The 22,114-nt window shown below is 43.5% G+C and overlaps 1 protein-coding gene across 3 annotated transcripts in view; it reads right to left on the minus strand.

The window, feature by feature from the left end:
- The window catches only part of DCC (DCC netrin 1 receptor), a 735,384-nt gene that overhangs the window by 85,852 nt on the left and 627,418 nt on the right, over positions 1–22,114 (minus strand). For all 3 annotated transcript variants that reach the window (XM_075841459.1, XM_075841451.1, XM_075841442.1), the window contains exon 15: positions 21,606–21,800. In XM_075841459.1, coding sequence (XP_075697574.1) covers positions 21,606–21,800 — 195 coding nt within the window. The remainder of the gene's footprint in view (positions 1–21,605; positions 21,801–22,114) is intronic.

Raw genomic sequence — 22,114 nt, forward strand, 5'->3', positions numbered from 1 at the left:
AGGACTATCTTGGTATTACAGACATGTAGGGACTTGATGTGACATTGTATGGTGCCTAAATGAGACACAATGAGAAGCAATGTTTCTAGGAGAGACTACCTAGGCATGTGATTGAGATTTGTCTCCCAGATTTCTACGGAACCCATGAAAAGAATCTTCAGCGTGCCTCCATTTAAAATTATAGACACAACGATGCACCATATTCTAAGGGCGTTGTAATACGGATCCCTACCACATGGATTTATAATAAGGTCATTAAATTAAGCCGTAGGCTTAGCGACCGTTGACTGTAGTGCCAAAAAGAATTATGGCTCTGACTTTTGAGACCATAGAAATTGAATGTCTGGGAGATTTATGTGCACCAATGTATAACTGAAACCTGGTGGAGTTGGTTTCAGGACTTCCATGATGCAACATAAAAGTTCAGAATTTTTCATGCGAATGCGTCAAACAATTAAATAAAATTATACGGAGCCCTTGAAATGGATCTGTGTATTGAGACTAACATACAAACAGTCTCATAATACCTGAATCCCAAAGGGAGCAAGAGGCAATGATTGAATTTGTGAAGGTCACATACATGTTATGTGAATCCGGATTTTCTGGTTCATAACCCAATGATAATGACCCTTATCCATTCTCAGTTATGCTTTGCTGCAGAGCACAATAATTACCATTAATCCCTCCGGTGCCCAGTAGAACCATAATACATTGCGGCTGACGCTCCAGCCCGATCTGAAGGGGTTTAATTGCCCAGACCTTCCTGGTAGATTACTGAATAATTGATTAGCTCATTGTGAATAGCATTAGGACCATTGCCAAATGAATTATTAAACAATAGGAACTTGATGTGAAGTTTTACACATCCTTGTTGGCTATGATATTCACATTCATGGTGATAGAGCAATTTAATGCATTTGCTTATATATAATATAATTACTTTAGTAAAACGTATTTTAAATTTTTTTTGTATTTTTTTTTATAATGAATTGCTTCAAATGTAGAGAGGCAATCAATGTGAGAAAACGATTCATCCATTTTTATTTTCAAGTAGAACGCACTTGTCGTTTCACAAACCCATCAAAGTGCTTATTACTCAGATCTCACATCACTTGTATTCTTCTCCTATTCAACATGTGCTTTGAACAGAGCCCATTACTATGACAGACCTCATTAACCCCCTTCTCGCTTGGTGCCATAAATGTACGGTGACGGGAGCCGGTAGTTAATTTCTAGCGTGGGCACAGAGGCTGTCCCGTGTGAATCCCTGTAAGGATACACTTGAGACAGGATTACATTTTTTGGATACTCCGGTAAAGAAAAATAATATGAATGAAATGCAATTTTTTATGTATTGAATTATTATTTTTTTTTAATTATACAATTCTAAATAAGACCTCACAAAGCTACTCCAATGAAAAATCTGGTGCGGCAAAAATAGAAAAATATGCTGCGTCCTGAAGGCCAAAATTAGCTGTGTCCTTACGGGGTGAATTTGCGATGTTGGTGCAACAGAGGGTCTGAAAAGAAAGAAATTACTGGTTGTGTTGAGTCACATGATCCCTCTCAGCCAGTCAGCAGCTGTGGAAAGAATCACGTGACAGACTCCAGGACTCATCAAAAACAGGAGTCTATGACTACATCACATGATCCTTTTCAGAGCTGCTGACTGGATGAGAAGGATCATGTGCTACACCCTTTGACTATACAGAACCAGGAAGTTCTTTAATTAGAGCCTCCCCTGTTAGGCACTTTGGGCTTTTAATGGATATACCCATGTTCAATACGGGATCGCCCTGATGTCCTTATTTGAATATGTCTGACAGGTTCTCTTTTAAGGAACTATAATGTCTTTCTTTGGAGCTTGGACTACACATTAACTGTTGGTCACATGGCAGTCATAGTCTTACTGCAACTGTCAAATTTTCCTAAAATTTTGCATCGATAGAGCATCTATTAAAAAATATCTTAAAAACGTATTCCAACAAATGGATCTTGAGGGTCTTGGAAGCAGGGCAGGATATAAAGGGGTTTTCCTGGATTGAAATCAACTGTCTGCTTTTTTTATTTCAGAAACAGCGCCACACTGGGCTATATGTGGTATTGCAGTTCAGTTCCATTAATTTGAAGACTATGGACAAGAATGGTGATGCTTTTCATATTAAAAAAAAACAAAGACCCGTATTTCTAATCCTGGACTACCCCTTTAATCCTAATAGCGATATTCTGACATGATTTCAGTTATTGAAGCATTCTATTTATGGAAAAAGCCATAATAGATATTACCCTCCTTTCCAAAAAATGGTAAAGTAGCTGACAAGATCAGAAATGAATAGGAAATTATTTTTATGTTTAGTATTACCGGATAAATATTGAAATAAAAAAGGCCACAACCATTTTTTTTTTTAAATTGAATTCCTATGAGCATTTCCTATTGGTCTGTTACAGCGTAAACTTGTAATAATTGAGAACTTCATTCATAAACAATGCTTCGGGGTTTTTTCTCTCTATTATACATTGTTTTTGTTCTTGTCTTGTTAAATTGTAAGAGATGTATGACTTGTTTTCAGTAGACTGGGCACATACATTAACTAGAATGGAAAATAATTTTTCAGAATGGGAACCTAAGCCGAAGCTAAAAGCCTAATCATGAAAAGTAAAGTCTGATAAATTAGCCCTGGAAAAAATATCTTTTACCATTAAAGATAAGTAGAAATATAAAAGCAGCATTAAAATAGCAATATAGAAAAGTGAACTTTATTTAAAGTGATAGTCTCATGAAGACAACCCATTTTCAAAATGAAGCTGGTCAGAGTTCTCTTACCTCTGGCGATCAGCTGTTATCAGCGGGGTAAATAGTGGTCACCGCAGGAGAAATGTAGCATTACATGCCGGATGTTTAAATGAATGGCCACTCATGTAATGCAAGGGTGCAAAGGGTCTGACAGTTCTGGTGCCGCACTTACAGGGCAGCTCTCAGTTCTAGCCCATAGTGCAGGGCATCCCCTCTATGATGTCCATATACCCTAATAGTGCATATGGACAGGGGTTGTTTTTCTATGTCAGCATTGTCTCTTAAAAAAAAGATTGCAACTTTTCACACTGCTTATACCCTCTAAGATCGTCTGTAATCTGTGGAGGTGCCCAGGAGCAACTTTTCAATTTTGCTGTAGCGCCACCAGAGGGGAATTTAACGTTTTTTTCTGGGAATTTTTTATTGATAGCCTATCTTTAAGATAGGTCATCAATGCCAGATCGGTGAGGGTCCGACTCCCAACACACCCACCTGAAGGGCTGCAGAGTTAATTGACGAGCCCCTTTAGTATTTACCAGGCACAGTGCTCTACACATCCATAGCAGCTGTGCCTTGGATTACAGCTCAGTCCCAGCTGTGCCATGGGACCAAAACTGCCATCCCAGGCACAGCTGCAACAGATGTGTATGGCGTTGTGACTGTAAACTGTGAAAGGCCGTTGCGACAAACGATGCGGACCCATTGATCAGCTGATGCCAGGAGTCGGACTCCCACTGAACTGATATTGATGACCTATCCTAAGTATATGACATCAATGTAAAATACCCTTTGAACCCCTTTAAGAATTACATGATGCCCATTGAAATCAAGAGGTTGTCTATATAATACAAGGAGGTGCTGGGTCCTCCAAAGCAGATGCTTTTTTTTAGCTGCTCTCCGCTAAATAATTGGTGGAATTCCCGAACAAGCGACCTCCTTCCTCTATTATCTTAAAATGTACTTATAGGGTATTTGAAATGGGTTTTCTATACCTGACATCCACTGAAAAATAAACCCCCCAAAATATCAATTCCCTCATAAGAGGCTCTGGAGTTTTATTCTGAGGTGGAAGGGCCTCATAGTAAAACTGGACTGTGTCCTCTTAGAGAGTAGATCTGAACACCAGGTCCCATTTTACAGAACCCATGGTCTACTTCTATGGTATGTCATTGAGGAGTCTCCTGGACAACTATATGTAGAATTTTTGCTTCTAGTATGCCAATGTCATGCATTGGTTAAGACCACGTATTGCCAAGTTCCACTGTGTCTTTGGTTGGTACATTAGGTCCATTTTAATCTTATTGAAAGATTCTGTCTCCAATATTTATAGTTTAATCAAATCTTGGTTACTCCAGCTCATACCTAAGCCATGATCATTCATTTCATTATGTCCTTGTCCGCATGAAAAACAAATTTTCAATTCACTTTTTCCTATTATCTTAAATGAGCAGCATAAATGGAAACACAATCGTACATTTTTTTAATTAAGCCAAATAATCAACAAGAAAAAGATATGAAGGGCATAAACTAAGCTTAGGTTCACCTTCCTCCTAGCCGGCCATTAAATAATGTGGAAATAAAGAACATCATTATTTGGCCTTGATAAGGGCAATGCGCCTCTGAAGACTTTAATTTATTATTAGCAGGAGGCTGGAGTGAATATTTTTCATATCTGCCTACAAAATGAAATCTAAACTACATAGTGAGAGGACTGCGAGTGCAGAAATGTAAGATGAATGACTCCGTAATTACTTCACTAATGTCAGATATGTTTCCATAGAAAGGACTGTAAAATAGCAAAAGTCTGTGTATAATTAAAGGGCAATTCCAAAATGTGTTCTTCATTGTTATATGTATGTGACGTGTTTGTAATGGCAGGAAGGAGGAGATGGGAAAGTGAGCCCTAATCTACCCACCGCCCTGTCCCTGCCTACTTGCAACGACCCGCCCTAGGCGACGGGGTACAACTGGGCGGCGGTCCCTACGCTGTCTAAGTGCACGGGAAAACAAACAGGGAACACGCAAGGGAAGGGGCAGTAGCCACAGAACGCCACGAGGAAACGGAGCGGCGAACGAACAGTCAGGACCAGGACGAAGTGAGTTTACCCAAGCGGGCACGGAGACAGAAGCAAGCCAGGGGCAAAGCAAAGCAGGTCAAGCGGAACTGCAGCAAGGCAGAAGCACGGCAGAAGCAGGCTGGAGCAAGCAGCAGTGAGGCCAGGAATCCAGAAGAATTACAAGCACTGAGGGAGAGAACAGGGCAGGTAATAAAGGACAGGGGGCGGAGCTAACTCCGACAGACCAGGCCGCGATAGGCTCTCCCACTCCTGAGCCTGCCATCCTGGTTGGTGGGAGATGGTGTCAGTCGAACAGGTGTGGATTGATTAATCCCAGGAGTATACCTAGACGTAGTACCTGGCAGATCCCTAACAGTACTCCCCCTTTTATGAGGGGCCACCGGACCCTTACTAAGAGGACCCGGTTTAGTGGGGAAGAGAAGGTGGAACCTCCTGATCAATACCCCAGCGTGAACATCACGGGCAGGTACCCAAGTCCTCTCCTCCGGCCCGTATCCTCTCCAATGGACCAGGTACTGGAGGGAGCCCTGGACCATCCTACTGTCCATAATCTTGGCCACCTCGAATTCCACCCCCTCAGGGATGAGAACGGGAACAGGAGGTATCCTCGAGGGGGACCAGGACGGGGAGCAGCGTTTAAGGAGGGAGGCATGGAAGACGTTATGTATGCGAAAGGATGGGGGGAGCTCCAGACGGAAGGATACAGGGTTGAGGACTTCAATGATCTTATAAGGTCCAATAAATCGGGGAGCAAACTTCCTGGACGGGACCTTAAGGCGCAAGTTCCTGGACGACAACCAGACCAAATCCCCGACGACAAACCGGGGGTTAGCAGAACGTCTACTATCCGCCTGAATCTTTTGTGTGCTCTGGGACGCCTCTAGGTTCTTCTGAACCTGGGCCCAGACAGTGCACAGTTCCCGATGAACATCCTCTACCTCAGGATTATTGGAACAACCAGGGGAGACGGAGGAGAATCTTGGGTTAAACCCGAAATTACAGAAAAACGGGGAGACCCCTGACGAGTTACTGACCCGGTTATTCAGGGAAAATTCAGCAAGGGGAAGGAATGAGACCCAATCGAATTGACAGTCAGAGATGAAACACCTTAAATATTGTTCCAGGGATTGGTTAGTCCTTTCCGTTTGGCCATTAGTTTCGGGATGGAAGGCGGAGGAGAAGGACAGATCAATCTACAACTTTTTACAAAAAGCTCTCCAAAATAAGGAAACAAATTGTACCCCTCTGTCAGAAACGATATTGACTGGGGCCCCATGGAGACGCAGGATGTGTTTCACAAACAAAGAAGCTAACGTCTTGGCGTTAGGTAGCTTCTTAAGGGGCACAAAGTGGCACATCTTGCTGAAGCGGTCGACTACCACCCACACCACCGACTTGCCCTGAGATGGAGGCAAATCGGTGATAAAATCCATGGAGATATGGGTCCAAGGTCTCTGGGGAATGGGCAAGGAACGTAGTAGGCCCGCAGGTCGGGACCTAGGGGTTTTGGACCTAGCGCAAACCTCACAAGCGGCGACGTAAGCCCTAACGTCTTTAGGCAACCCAGGCCACCAATAGTTTCTGGTAATGAGGTGTTTGGTGCCCAAGATGCCAGGATGACCAGATAGAGCGGAGTCATGGTTTTCCCTGAGTACCCTCAGCCGGTATTGCAGGGGAACAAACAGTTTGTCCCCAGGGACGTTCCCGGGAGCTGCACCCTCATCAGCCGCGATATCAGAAACTAAATCAGAATCCGTGGCAGAGACGATTATACCAGGGGGTAAAATACAAGCAGGATCCTTCTCGGAAGGAGGATTGGCCATGAAACTACGTGACAGAGCATCAGCCTTAATATTCTTGGACCCAGCCCTATAGGTAACCAAGAAATTAAATCTGGTAAAGAATAGTGCCCACCGAGCTTGTCTAGGATTAAGCCTCCGGGCCGATTCTAGGAAAACCAGATTCTTGTGATCCGTAAGGACTGTTACCTGGTGTCTGGCCCCCTCCAGGAAGTGCCGCCACTCCTCAAAAGCCCATTTAATGGCTAGAAGTTCGCGGTTGCCAATATCATAGTTACTCTCCGTGGGCGAAAACTTCCTAGAGAAGTAAGCACAGGGGCGGAGATGGGTGAGGGAGCTGGTACCCTGGGACAAGACGGCCCCCACTCCCACCTCGGATGCGTCAACCTCCACAATAAATGGCTCCTCTTGGTTGGGCTGAATCAGCACGGGGGCCGAGATAAAGCACTTCTTGAGGGTCTCAAAGGCCTGGACGGCCTCAGGGGGCCAATGGAGGACATCAGCACCCTTGCGGGTAAGGTCCGTAAGAGGCTTAGCGACGACCGAGAAGTTGGCAATAAATCTCCTGTAATAGTTGGCGAACCCTAAAAAACACTGTAACGCCTTAAGGGAGGCAGGTTGGACCCATTCCGCCACAGCCTGAACCTTGGCAGGGTCCATGCGGAATTCATGAGGAGTGAGGATTTGCCCTAAAAATGGTATCTCCTGTACCCCAAAGACACATTTTTCAGTCTTAGCAAACAGATTATTCTCCCGAAGGACCTGGAGCACCTTCCTGACATGCTCCACGTGGGAGGACCAGTCCTTGGAAAACACCAGTATGTCATCAAGGTACACAACAAGAAAATTACCCAGGTACTCTCTCAGGATTTCATTAATAAAATTCTGGAAGACAGCAGGGGCATTACACAACCCAAAGGGCATGACCAGGTATTCGAAATGACCCTCGGGTGTGTTGAACGCAGTTTTCCACTCATTCCCCTCTTTGATGCGGATAAGGTTATATGCCCCCCGTAGATCGAACTTAGAAAACCATTGGGCTCCCTGAACCTGATTAAAAAGATCCGGAATCAAAGGAAGTGGGTACTGGTTCCTTACGGTGACCTTATTCAGGTTACGATAATCAATGCACGGCCTAAGACCACCATCCTTCTTCCCCACGAAGAAGAAGCCAGCACCTACAGGAGAAGTCGAGGGGCGAATGAAACCCTTGGCCAGGCATTCTTGGATATACACCCTCATAGCTTCACGTTCAGGACATGAAAGATTAAATATCCTACCCTTAGGAAGCTTGGCACCAGGCACCAAATCGATAGCGCAATCGTAATCTCTATGGGGGGGGGGCAACACCTCGGAGGCCTCCTTAGAAAACACATCGGCGAAGTCCTGAACAAACTCAGGAAGCGTGTTTACCTCCTCCCGGGGAGAAATAGAGTTAACAGAAAGACATGACATAAGACATTCACTACCCCATTTGGTGAGATCCCCAGTATTCCAATCAAACGTGGGATTATGCAACTGCAACCAGGGAAGACCTAATACCAGATCAGACGATAATCCCTGCATCACCAGTACAGAGCACTGCTCCAAATGCATGGAGCCAACCAGGAGTTCAAAAACAGGAGTATGCTGAGTAAAATAACCATTAGCAAGGGGAGTTGAGTCGATTCCTACTACAGGGATAGGATAAGGTAAATCAATACAAGGCATCTTTAGAGACATAGCAAATTCCACAGACATGATATTAGCAGATGAGCCAGAATCCACGAAAGCACTGCCCGTGGCAGACCGGCCAGCAAACGAGACCTGAAAGGGAAGCAAAATTTTATTGCGTTTCACATTAGCGGGAAATACCTGTGCGCCCAAGTGACCTCCCCGATGATCACTTAGGCGCGGAAGTTTTCCGGCTTCTTATTCTTGTGCCTGGGACAGGTGTTCAGTAGATGCTTGTCGTCCCCACAGTAGAAGCAGAGACCATTCATTCTGCGAAACTCCCTACGTTGTCGAGGGGATATGGAGGCCCCGAGTTGCATAGGTACCTCCGAGTCCTCCGTGGAGGGGCGAGGAGACGGGACCTCGGGGGGGATCGCAGAAAAGTCAGGGGGGAGCACATTGAAGCGTTCTAGCTGACGTTCCCTGAGACGTCGGTCAAGTCGTACTGCTAGGGCCATAACCTGGTCAAGGGAGTCAGACGAGGGGTAGCTAACCAGCAGATCCTTCAGGGCGTCAGATAATCCTAACCTAAACTGGCACCTTAGGGCCGGATCGTTCCACCGAGAAGCTACGCACCACTTCCTAAAATCAGAACAGTATTCCTCAACCGGTCTCCTACCCTGACGTAAGGTCACCAGCTGACTCTCGGCTAAAGCAGTCCTGTCAGTCTCGTCGTAAATGAGTCCGAGGGCAGAGAAAAAACGATCAACAGAGGAAAGTTCAGGGGCGTCAGGAGCCAAGGAGAAGGCCCACTCTTGGGGCCCTTCCTGGAGTCGGGATATGATGATACCCACCCGCTGGTTCTCGGAACCTGAGGAGTGGGGCTTTAGGCGGAAATACAGTCTGCAACTCTCCCGGAAGGAGAGAAACGTCTTACGGTCCCCTGAGAACCGGTCAGGTAACTTGAGGTCGGGTTCTAGAGGTGAGGGGTGCTACTAAAGCAGCGTCACCCTGGTTGACCCTTTGGGCCAGGGCCTGGACCTGTAGGGAGAGGCCCTGCATCTGCTGGGTCAGGGTCTCAAGGGGGTCCATGATAGCGTCAGCGTAGGAGAAATGGTAGACTAGGTAAGGGCTTGTAATTATGTAATGGCAGGAAGGAGGAGATGGGAAAGTGAGCCCTAATCTACCCACCGCCCTGTCCCTGCCTACTTGCAACGACCCGCCCTAGGCGACGGGGTACAACTGGGCGGCGGTCCCTACGCTGTCTAAGTGCACGGGAAAACAAACAGGGAACACGCAAGGGAAGGGGCAGTAGCCACGGAACGCCACAAGGAAACGGAGCGGCGAACGAACAGTCAGGACCAGGACGAAGTGAGTACACCCAAGCGGGCACGAAGACAGAAGCAAGCCAGGGGCAAAGCAAAGCAGGTCAAGCGGAACTGCAGCAAGGCAGAAGCACGGCAGAAGAAGGCTGGAGCAAGCAGCAGTGAGGCCAGGAATCCAGAAGAATTACAAGCACTGAGGGAGAGAACAGGGCAGGTAATAAAGGACAGGGGGCGGAGCTAACTCCGACAGACCAGGCCGCGATAGGCTCTCCCACTCCTGAGCCTGCCACCCTGGTTGGTGGGAGATGGTGTCAGTCGAACAGGTCTGGCCTCAGGTGTGGACTGATTAATCCCAGGAGTATACCTAGACGTAGTACCTGGCAGATCCCTAACAGTGTTACAGCCTCTTAATATCAGTGTGGGTCCATCCCAGGTAATGCTCCAGATGGGTGAAAAAAATAATAACTACTCTAGACACCACCTGGCAGAACCCACAGGAGTTGTTGCTTTCACAAAAGTGAAGAGCAAGATAGTTTTCCGAGACCAGGTGAAAGATCTACCCAGGTCAAGAGAAGTTTTAATATGGAGTCTCACCAGTGGTGTAAATGGAAATCAAGGAGCCCCTTAGCAAATGTTGCAGTGCTTCCCCTTTATAAATAAGAAGTAAACTTGGGCGAGGCAGCAACCGAAACTGGTAGATGAAGACAATCCAATCTGCCTACTGCTCAACACCAACCCTACTAGATCTGAAGCTGTGAAGCACCAAAATTCTGGTTACCCAAGGACCTCATAAGTTGTACCCAAACTCAGGTACCGTAGGGCAGTATTGCTCAACATTTTAAAACAAAATACTCCCTACTTAAATAAATTACAAGTACTCCCAAGACTATGATCATAATCCCGGGGAATACTCCAGATGGGTGAAAAAATTATACCTACTCTAGACAGCGCCTGGCAGCTGGGGTTATTGCTTTCCTTCTTCCACACAAAGGAGAAGAACAAGATAACTCTCCGAGACCAGGTGACAGACCAACCCAGGTCAAGAAAGGTTTCAATATGAAGTCCCACTAGTGGTGTAAATAGAAATCAAGGAGCCCCATAGCAAATGTCCCAGTGCTTCGCGTTCCCTTTTCAAATAAGAAGTACACATGGGCGAGGCAGTGACGGAAACCGGTAAATAAAGACAATTTAATTTGCTGTGCCAGCAATGGCCTACTGCTCAACGCCAACCCTCCTAGATCTGAAGTTGTGAAGCACCACATTTTTGGTCACCAAAGGACTTCATGAGTTTCACCCAGGCACAGGTACCATAGGGCAGTGTTTCTCAACACTTCAAAATGAAATACCCCCCTACTTAAATAAATTTGAATCACTCCCAAGCCTATGATCATAAACTGGGCTGCCCCTAAGGGCAGTGCGAGTACCACCTAGATACATGGAGTGTACCCCCTGGGGACACAAAGGCCCCTCTGCCTCATAAGAAGACAGCAGTAATATAAGTGGGACATGATGATTAAACCCTTGCCGCCGCAGCCATTTTTGGGTTTCCGTACAACAGACCCATAGGCATTTCTAGTAGAGGAAACCTCCAAAATACAGCATGTGATTGGGCATGCCACAATTTATTTTGGCACGGGTTCATACAGATACATGACATGGGCCCATAGAAGGGTAAGGGCTCCATATAAACACAGGTCTGTAACACGCCTGTGCGTATGAGTCCTAAGCAACGTTATAGCTGTAAATACTCAGAACGCTACTCATAGGGACATAAAAGACTAAAATCACAACATGGTCCCAATAAAAATCCTTACGATGTATTTAACAAGAACTCATGAGCAATTTTATTTCTTATGACAGTGTCATGCTCATTCTGTGTCACTACCCATTCCTAAGCATGGCACCGACAGAATCACAATGAGGTTTTCAGGACTCACTGGAGACATTTGGCTTTAATACAAACTGGAAAATTGACCTGGGACTTGGATTGTAAAAATACTGCTGTGGACCTTATCCATTACTGTGTTGACCTCGACCTCCCAGGAATTTGTACCGACTCCCCATTCAGTCATACAGAAAGATTACAGCCTTTGGCTACTCCTGTTTTCCAGTATGAGAGACCGTGTTTAATCATTGTTGTTTCCTTACAAGACTCTCTAACATGTTATCATGGAATCCTTGGGGTAGAGTGAACATGAACACCCTCTGCGTCTACATTTCTGCTTTATCAGAAATTACTTCTAGTAAACCTACGATGCAAAAACTTTACAAGTCAGAAGAGTTAGGCCTCATGCACACGACTGGCGGCCATATACTATCCACAATTGCGGATAGTATAGAATGCATGATTTCCTATGGGACAATGCACACGACCGTGTTTTCCAGGGTCCGTGCATTGCCCGGAGCACGGACCGCAAAAAAACAAATAGGACATGTATATTATACAGTCCATATATGCGGTCCGGGCTCATAGAAATCAATGCACATCTTTTGTGCGCACGGTCCGTGGTTGCGGATGGCCAGTGGATGATACTACGCGGCCCATCCGTGCCGTAATCACGGACCGTAAACACAGCTACGGCTCTGTGCAGGGGGCCTTAGGCTGGGTTCACACGAGCATGTTACGTCCGTAAAGGACGGAACGTATTTCGTCCGCAAGTCCCGGACCGAACACACTGCAGGGAGCCGGGCTCCTAGCATCATAGTTATGTACGACGCTAGGAGTCCCTGCCTCTCTGTGGAACTACTGTCCCGTACTGAAAACATGATTACAGTACGGGACAGTTGACCTGCAGCGAGGCAGGGGTCACACGACCTATTTTCAGACGTAAACAAGGCGTATTATGCCTCGTTTTACGCCTGAAATTAGGGCTACAATACGTCAGCAAACATCTGCTCATTCATTTGAATGGGTTTGCCGACGTACTGTGCCGACGACCTGTCATTTACGCGTCGTCGTTTGACAGCCGTCAAACGACGACACGTAAAATGACCGCCTCGTCAAAGAAGTGCAGGACACTTCTTTGCAACATAATTTGAGCTGTTCTTCATTGCATTCAATGAAGAGCAGCTCAAAATTACGAGCGTCAAAGACGCCTCGCATAATGCGAGGAGGAGCTTTTACGTCTGAAACGACGCAGCTGTTTTCTCCTGAAAACAGTCTGTCTTTTCAGACGTAAAAGACAGTTCTCGTGTGCACATACCCCTAGCGTCGTACATAACTATGATGCTAGGAGTCCGGCTCCCTGCAGTGTGTTCGGTCCAGGACTTGCGGCCGAAATACGTTCCGTCCTTTACGGACAGAACACGCTCGTGTGAAGCCAGCCTTACTACTGTAGATTGGCCTGAAAAGGGGTTTCTCCAACATTATGTACATAAGACGTAATCATCGTAGAATTTCAGGTTCTGTAACTTTTTAATAAACATTGGGTTTCAATTTCTTATTATTTAAAAAGAACTCTGCTTGCTGTCCATGAATATGAACATTCTTATTTACATACTGACGCTAAAATGCCATACAGACCTATTGGCGAATACTATTGTATCCAGTCTAGGCAATCCTTGAGGCTCAAACCACAGCGTAATACTGTACTAGCATAGTCAATGAGATTCCGGGAAATCTCATGTACACGCTGCAGTATATTTCTGCATGTAAATTGAGCTGCAGATTTTACAATCTGCAGCATGTCAATTTATCTTGCGTTTCCGCTCGCGAATTGTATCTGCCTGGTGCTGAGGAAAATCACACCAAAATCTGCAGCATGAAAACGCTCCGAAAAGCACACCAAAACGTAAGAACCACACTGAACAACGCTTCGAAAAACGCATGATTAGGTATGGTTTTACCTGCGAATTTCCTGCGTATTGCTGCGGTTTTGGTGCGTATTTTCCGTAGCAAAATACGAACGTGTGCATGTAGCCTCATAGTCTAAAGTCTTATAAATTTGTGTTGCTAATGTATTTAGCTCAGAGAGGATTGTCTAGGCCGGTTACAATTGTAACAAACCCTCAGCTGTGAGAAGTATTAGGAAGTGCAGGAGTTTAACCGCTGGTTGTACTGATAGAAAGTAGAGACAATGAAAAAAAAGGCTAATGTTTAAATAAAAATATTAGAAAGCTGTAGAAGTTTTTATTATGCAATGATTAAAGGGGTTGTCTCGGATTAGAACATAAAGGCTGCTTTCTTACGGAAACAGCGCCACAACTGCGCACAGGTTGCGTGTGGTATTGCTGCTCAGTCCTAGTCATTTAAATGGAGCTGAGTTGCAATACCAAACTCAACCTTTAGACAGGTGTAGCACTGTTTCTGAAAGAAAGTAGCCATGTTATTTTTAATCCTGGTACATCATATAATGGTAGAACCTGTGGGTACACACTCCTTAGTTCTCCATGCCCACTCCATCTAATAGCCATATCGTTGTTTACACATTTTGTTGCTGTGTATTACTTAGACAAATTGCAATATCAGTTAAAGCGACGCTCCAAATAAAAAAAACACAATTAACTATAAACTGTAAAATTATATATCAAATGCAAAATACCTGGTGGTCTTCTTCTTTTGCCTGGCCCTGTTCACGCGTTCCGATCCTCGTTGTCCGCTTTCTCAGACTTGTATATGGAGAGCGTTGGCTGCAAGTCTGAGACACACCTCTACCGCCTCTAACGCATTGGCCATCTTGGATATCGGACAACGGGGATCGGAACATAGGAACAGAGCCAATATAATTAATTCTTTATTTTCGACTGGAGGTTCACTTTAAGATGTGACTGTATGTAACAGAGATTCAATGGACACCAAAGATACTAACAAAAATTTCTGTGTCATGCCCCGCCCCCTCTGGCCTTGTATTAGGCTTAATACATTAAATCACATTTGCCTGTTTCTTTAATTAGTGCTTAAGAGAAATCCCAAGCAAAGTCAACTTTTGCCATATAGACTTGATAGACTTCAATGTCTCAAATCTTGTGTAGAAAATTCATTGATAACAATCTATAAGGAGATTCCAAATGGATTTCAGAGCTCTCTACAAAGCACTGCAGTCCCAATATTTCAGGGACTGGTGAAGGTCTGAGCTCACACAATGTGTAGGAAGGTGATTTTGAATCCCCCACAACTACTTGATGAATGAATGTAAAATGTCATGTCTCAAGTCCCAAATGCAATTAAAGTCACATGACTATTTTACGAGGTTACATGTGATTGATAGCAAGTTTTATTACCTTCCACGGAGCATCAACAACTTCCAGCCCACAGGACCCTTTGATAATCAGTTTTATTAAATCTCATTTAACATGAAGCTACATCACTCGTTTGTTGGCCGGAGTATCCCTATGCTTTGATATATTCCAGAGGTTTCCAAATTTTTTCAAATTCCTAAATTTATGTTTCGAACGCATAACGGTGCTGAGACAAAATATACCAGAACGTCACCCTTCCTCACCTCTGGCAATGAATAAAAGACTGGCTCATTTTTAACCAAAGGGAAGAAATCTCTCAGGACCGAGGCACCGAGAAGAGATATAGTGAGAGATGATTGCAATCCTTTCATTTAGTATTTCATTATCGCTTAAGGTCAAGGCATAATGGGGAAAATCACAGGAATCTTGGCCTTGTTAGCAGTTTCTAAAATTTTTGTGAAGATTTGTGTTACTGAGCGCTGAATATGGAGTATAAAAGAATAAAAAGGAAGAATAAGGTGAATGAAATTAAACAGAACTCATGTCCGGAATGCTCTGGCTTTGACGTCTGTAAATGGAAAAAGTTCACCGCTATCTTATTTGATCTCCTTGGCAACACTTGTCCAAAAACATGCAGCCCCCTCATCAACAATATAATTCTTCACGCCTGCTCAGGATGGATGATGTTTCCGATTGTTTAGATTTTCTGTTTTTGTTTTTTTTAAATGAGGTAGTTTGGTCGCCCATTTTTAAATACCATTTTAGGGAATCCAGACTAATTAGAGGGTAGTCCTCCATTCAGGTACCTCATCTATTAGCCAGAACAGAGAATGGCTGCAAAGAGCATCTCTTGCTCTGGAGGACACAAATGTCCATGCATTCCATGGGCAGCACATTGAATTTAATAGGCCCTGTGTAATACCTAATATTTCCTGCGGTGGTGCTGCAGGGGAACTGAACATGTGCTGCCTACTGATTAAAGCTGATCGCTGGGGGTCCCAGTAGCAGGACTACCATCGATTACCTTATAGCTTGGAGACCTCTATAGCAAAAACGGACTGTCCAAAGTGGAAGACCAGGTCCTTTTTCTATAAGAAATTAATTTGTTCCCCAAGTACTGCTCCTGTTAATGTCTTGGAATGGCTTGAGGTCCTAGATTAAAGACCGGCCATCAATGTTATGTTCTGAATGTGACATAATTTAGAGGGGTCTATGAACAAGGACTCCTACCAATTCCCCAGAATAAACAGATGCAGTACTTAAAGTGGTCAATAGGATAAGTGCTCCAGAAGAAGCGCTCCAGAAGACACAGTATTTAGGTGGACCTAATGTTCTTGTACTTTATGGGGCAGATTTATTAAAACAGGTGTTTAATACACCAGTCTTAATATAAAGAGCACTGGAGTAAAATGCGCCTAATTTATTAGGACTTGCAAGCCTCTTAATAAATTAGGCGCATATCTGGATGTCCGTGTGCCAAAAATATACATCTACATCAGCTAAAAGCAGGAGTATATTTCCACTCTAATTTACGCCAGTTTGTGAAGTAAATGTTAATGAATTTTTGGGCCGCAAGTGGTCACGTCCCATCTACTAAGCGCACCCACAAAATTTTTACGCAAATTTAGACCTTTCTAGAGTGCTTGATAAATTTCCCCCTACGTCTACATTTGGATGCATAAAAATCTAGACCCCCTATTGATTTCTGAACTACTCTTTGGAATTTATAATATCCTGACCATTGAGCACTCAATCAACAGAGAATTGCTGTACTGTACCTTATTTTACATACTTTAATTGCCTACAGAAGCAGCAGAATTGAGTTTGTCATTTGATATTTTACCCAAATTTTCTGTATCATGCAGCACTAAACTGGGATTTTGCTGCGTATCAATCTATATAATCACCGCTACTGTGCCCAACATTGGGTAGAAAAAAAAGTAAATCTTGCCCTAGTTAAATGACTAAAAAAGTTTCTACGAAAACTCCCAGAGTGTATGCATCTCAAGACCTTGTAAGATTGATATATAGATCTATTATAAACCATTACAAGCTACCAAGCATCTTACACTAGAACATGATGACTGGTAGATGAGCGATAACATCTTTTCTTTTCTTTATGTCTCCTGAAAACTCATCACATTGATAATGACCAGAGAATAGTAGGAGAAAATCTATTGCTCGTCCGCCAAATGCCAACAGAGGAACATCTAATAGAATGATCATTATCCCGGGCACCAGCCAGTCATCTTCTCCCCATGACGGCTTTTAACACACAGGATGCTGACTGCAGCTCTCGCCCACAACAGCAGAAATCAGACATTATGGATGCGAGGAGCATTACACTCAAAATCTCTGTGCTGCTTCCTCCGTCCGGCGACCAGGCATGGTTTATCGGGTCTAGTTTATTACGCACATATTGCAAAGAAATTCAGCCTGCGATTCAGGAAAATGATAAAAATGCCATTGTTTTTTTTTTTTTTATCTCCTCCAGGATGGAGCATCTTTTTTTTTTGTTTTATAACTTTTTCTGTGATGTTGTTTTTCATCAACAGACACTAAAGTAGAAAACTTTGCAAAGTTTCCTGACTTTGGTCGTCAAGAACATTAGAGCTGTGTATAATATTCTGAGAGTAAAGCAAAGGATGTTTTAATATAGCTACTTAGTAAATTAAATTGGAATATTTGCTTCTTTTGGACACAGCCGGGTCTTTGATGCTGGGAGAGCATGGTGTGCTGTTGTTTGGCTTAGCAAGCAGGGTAGCCCGCTCTATGAATTATCAAGACGTCACAAATAGGCTTCTACCTGGCTATACACGTTGCGCCTCATGACTTACACACTATCCCTCCATGTTTCACACACTTGCACCCCATTATTCATTTATTTGTATTGAGACACTTTACTCATTACTGCCCCCTATATTTCACTTATATTATTACACTTGCACATACACTATTCAGTTATTATTTCTTACTACACATCCCATGCACCACACACCACTCCCCTCAAGACTAGTGGGAGTGGTTATTATTATTTAAAGCACCTGCTCACTCCTTCATCAGCGTTTCTGACCTGGCTGTGCCCATTTGTAAGTATGGCCTTTTTTGGTGTTTTTGTATATATGTCCCCTTGGTTTTATCTGTTTTGTCTGTGCATCAGGAGCTTTTCGTTCCAGTTAGGGAGTTAGGGACTCGCAAGTCTGGGGATCCTTGTCGTGGATTGCGAGCTTGCGTCCTTTTGGCCAAAATGATTACCAATACCCCAGGTATTTTTCATTATTATGTATATTCGCTTCTCTTGGACACAGCCGGGTCTTTGATGCTGGGAGAGCATGGTGTGTTGTTGTTTGGCTTAGCAAGCAGGGTAGCCCGCTCTATGAATTATCAAGGCGTCACAAATAGGCTTCTACCTGGCTATACATGTTGCGCCTCATGACTTACACACTATCCCTCCATGTTTCACACACTTGCACCCCATTATTCATTTATTTGTATTGAGACACTTTACTCATTACTGCCCCCTATATTTCACTTATATTATTACACTTGCACATACACTATTCAGTTATTATTTCTTACTACACATCCCATGCACCACACAGCACTCCCCTCAAGACTAGTGGGAGTGGCTATTATTATTTAAAGCACCTGCTCACTATCCTTCATCAGCGTTTCTGACCTGGCTGTGTCAATTTGTAAGTATGGCCTTTTTTGGTGTTTTTGTATATATGTCCCCTTGGTTTTATCTGTTTTAAATGGGAAATTGTGCTTAAATCATCAGACGATCAGAACGGATGGCATCAATTGGGGTATGAATCGCCAAAATAAAGGGCAATCGAACGCCAAGTCATTAATATTTCATCATCATAGAGCGGGGCTGAAGGGTACCGGGGATGTATGTATAAGTACCCCTTCATTTTAAAAATCTATGGCATTTCAAACTTTTGGACCATTGCAGATAAAACCCTCTGACATTTCTATATAAAATTATTTTAGGTGGATTTTCCTTTTTAAGAAAAATTAATTGTAAAAACTTTGGGCCATTGGCAGGATAATAGTTCTAAAGGAGGTTTTAAAGGCAGCATTAGAAATACATGGCTGCTTTTCCCCCCGCTACACACGTCTATGGGTAAATGGGCTGAGCTGCAATACCACACACAACATGCGGACAGGTGTGGCACGGTTTTTGGAAGATAGCAGCCATGTTTTTCTAAACCTGGACAACCCCTTTAAGAGATCGATCTTCAACCCATCCATATAGAACATGTGCGCGGTGACTTTTGGTTACATCGTGATCTCTTTTGTTATCATTGTCTAATAGTTTTTTTTGTGAATCATCCCATAGGAAATTGACCCAAGTGGCAAGTGACTGGCTCCAAAGTCATCTCCAAATGGGGTTGTCTTCTGCTGGATAATTTATTCTGTAGCTTATTGTTATATCAGAGCCTAAGCCCACCATAGGATGTTCAGATACTCTGGTGGGCCAGTCTAAGTTGTATTGCTACAGAAATATTCCGATTTTCCTGAATATAAAAGGGGTTATTTGGGGACCACAAAAAAGAAAACCCCCACAAATATGTTGAAACATATTTATACAATACTACAACGACTTTGCCTGCACAAAATCACATTTTCGCATTACTCACCGCTCCCCGATGTAACACTGTAGCCATTTACACAACTTTCGGGTACTAGACGGGACTAGACGTTTCAGCGCACTCTCAAAACTACAGTTCCCGTAATGTCCTTCTTTCCCCTCTAATCCTGTATCCCTGCCCCGTAGATATTACAATGCACATGCCCTGATAAAAGTCAGTCTGAGACAGCGCTGAGAAAGAAGGGGGCTGGATTACTTCCTCTGCATCATCACAGGGCTAGCCCCCTAGCGGTCACATACTTGATGATGCGCCGAAACAATAAGAAAGGTAGACCGATAGCAGTTACGTGGGTATCTGGTAGCGCATCATCAAAGCGGAAAGAACTACAGGACTTCCAGGGACACAGGACTGTGTTCCCAAATGGGAAAACTGTGCAATACTAGTACTACCGGTATATTAGTAAGTGTCCCTATTTTATGCATTTATATCATTGAGATACAATTTTCCACGGCTGGATAACTACTTTAATTAAAATGTCAACAAACCAGTTAAAGTTCACTCAACACAATTCTAATAGCTGGATGCCCCTAATCCCTGAGGCAAAAGCTTCACCAGGTTCAACTACCTAACTTCCAGTGAAGTCTTATCCCATTATACGGTATGAGATAACACACTGTACATAACTTTTATATCATATGAGATGTATATCTTTTTATCTATATCATTTACTTTCGTTCCCGCATTGTAATCGGGGCTTCACCAAGCCTCATAATTTGGGCTACACCAAGCCCCATTACCACACCACTGGCCCAAATGACAGATCCTTCTAGTCTCGTTAACCATGGGTACTTACTCAGCATTATTATACATTCATATATCTTAAAAATAAATGAGATACGTTCTATGCAGATAGATATTTTAGATATAACTTCATATTAACAGTGGCTGTCAAACCACAATCCTTGATAACTCCAACCTAAAAGGCAAGTATCAGCAGAACTAAACGTTGCCGCAGAACCCCTTGAGACTAAAAGCTGTCATTCAACACTTTGCTATGTTAAATCACATAATTGGATACTATGATTGAAGACTCTGTATTCCAAGAACTTCAGCGGCCGGACTTAATGCATTGAATTCTTAGATGAGCAATTGACATGCTGCAGTGATCTACATCATTTATTCAGTTCCAAGGAAAATGTACACTTTTTTTGTTCCAAGTAAAAGTCATTGTTAAAGCAAAAAGAGCCTACAGTTCACAGGTTACTATTGGACATTGTTGGTGGAGGAAGAAGGTCCTAAAGTCTTAATATTCTGCCATGCTGAATGATAGTCATGTTGGCCAGATTTTTCCACTAATGACGTCTCAATGTAGGGTTGTTGGGTGACCCAACAATCCCCAGAATGGTCATGTTTTAGTCCTCGGTGCTGGTGGAGAGTGTCACTCCCGATTACAATTAAAAGTGTCTGAGAGTATGGCCTGCTCTTCATCAGCATCCGGACTACAACTGCCTCAATCCGATTGACCTGCCATAAAACTCTACAGTGTGAAGACCGCCTTAAAATGTCTATCGTATAGGGGTTGACGTCTAGCTTTCCAAAGCCTGACTTGAATTTCTCCTACTACTCTGCCTCTTTGTCACAGTAGTTCTAATAATTATGTTCTTCCAGCACTAGAATCATGAACCAGGACTCTCGGGATGAACAGTGCTTTTAAACCACCCAGATAGAGTAGTTGACTGTACATGGAATTTTGGAAGGAAGCAGAAATTGGATGCTATGGATCAGGAGAGTACCCAGGGGCAGCTGGTGGGGCATGTGCCTGGGTGTTGGGTCACCAATGGTCCACCATTGGCTAGGTGATTTAGACATTGGGATTAGGGCAGTGAAATTAATATTTGCCCTGGGTGAAGGGAAGCCTTGCTATGGTTCTGCAATGGCTACTCCTGTAATAGATCTTTAAGCATGTCTTTACACTTATATAGGGCCAACATATTCTGTAATTGACTCCCATCTGCAGTTGTTCCCAGTGGGACACACAATGTAATGTAACAATCTCAGGTACTTATGACATTGTTTACTAGATTTCGATCAGCAGCAGTGTTTCTGCCTGCTTTACTTTTATAGTTATTTGTTGAGCACAAACACGCTTACACCGTTTGTTTTCAATCATAAACACTTACCTAAATTCTCTATGGAATAATAGCGCTGTTTACTGTCCACTCTTACAGTCTCGGCATAGGGGCTTCCGACACCGTATCCAATTATATACCCTCGCACCACAATGTTAGGGTTTAGCGGTGGAGTCCAACTCATAATAATGCTGGTAGTCAAAGGTCTGACATGAAGAGAACTGGGCTGGTCTGGCACTTGGGATTCTACGAGTCAAGCGAAAACAACATTAATATTCTATTGACATATTCATTGTATGTCCACAGCCTGACTAATACATTTTGATCATTATGTGAAAGCAGAATGTTGTGTTATAAATAGATAATCTAGGATCGGAGACCAGGGGCCTCTATTTAGTTATGCCAGAAGAACAGATTTTATCGTTTTAGAGCACATGAAAAAAAATAGTATGACTAATACACAAACAATACAATATTCACTGGTAACCAACCAGCGGTAATATCAACTCAAAATAGGCATTTTTCCTATAAGTTGTACAACTTCATATTTAATTCACAAC

The sequence above is a fragment of the Rhinoderma darwinii genome, chromosome 1 (assembly GCF_050947455.1).
Source record: "Rhinoderma darwinii isolate aRhiDar2 chromosome 1, aRhiDar2.hap1, whole genome shotgun sequence".
Lineage (NCBI taxonomy): Eukaryota > Metazoa > Chordata > Amphibia > Anura > Rhinodermatidae > Rhinoderma > Rhinoderma darwinii.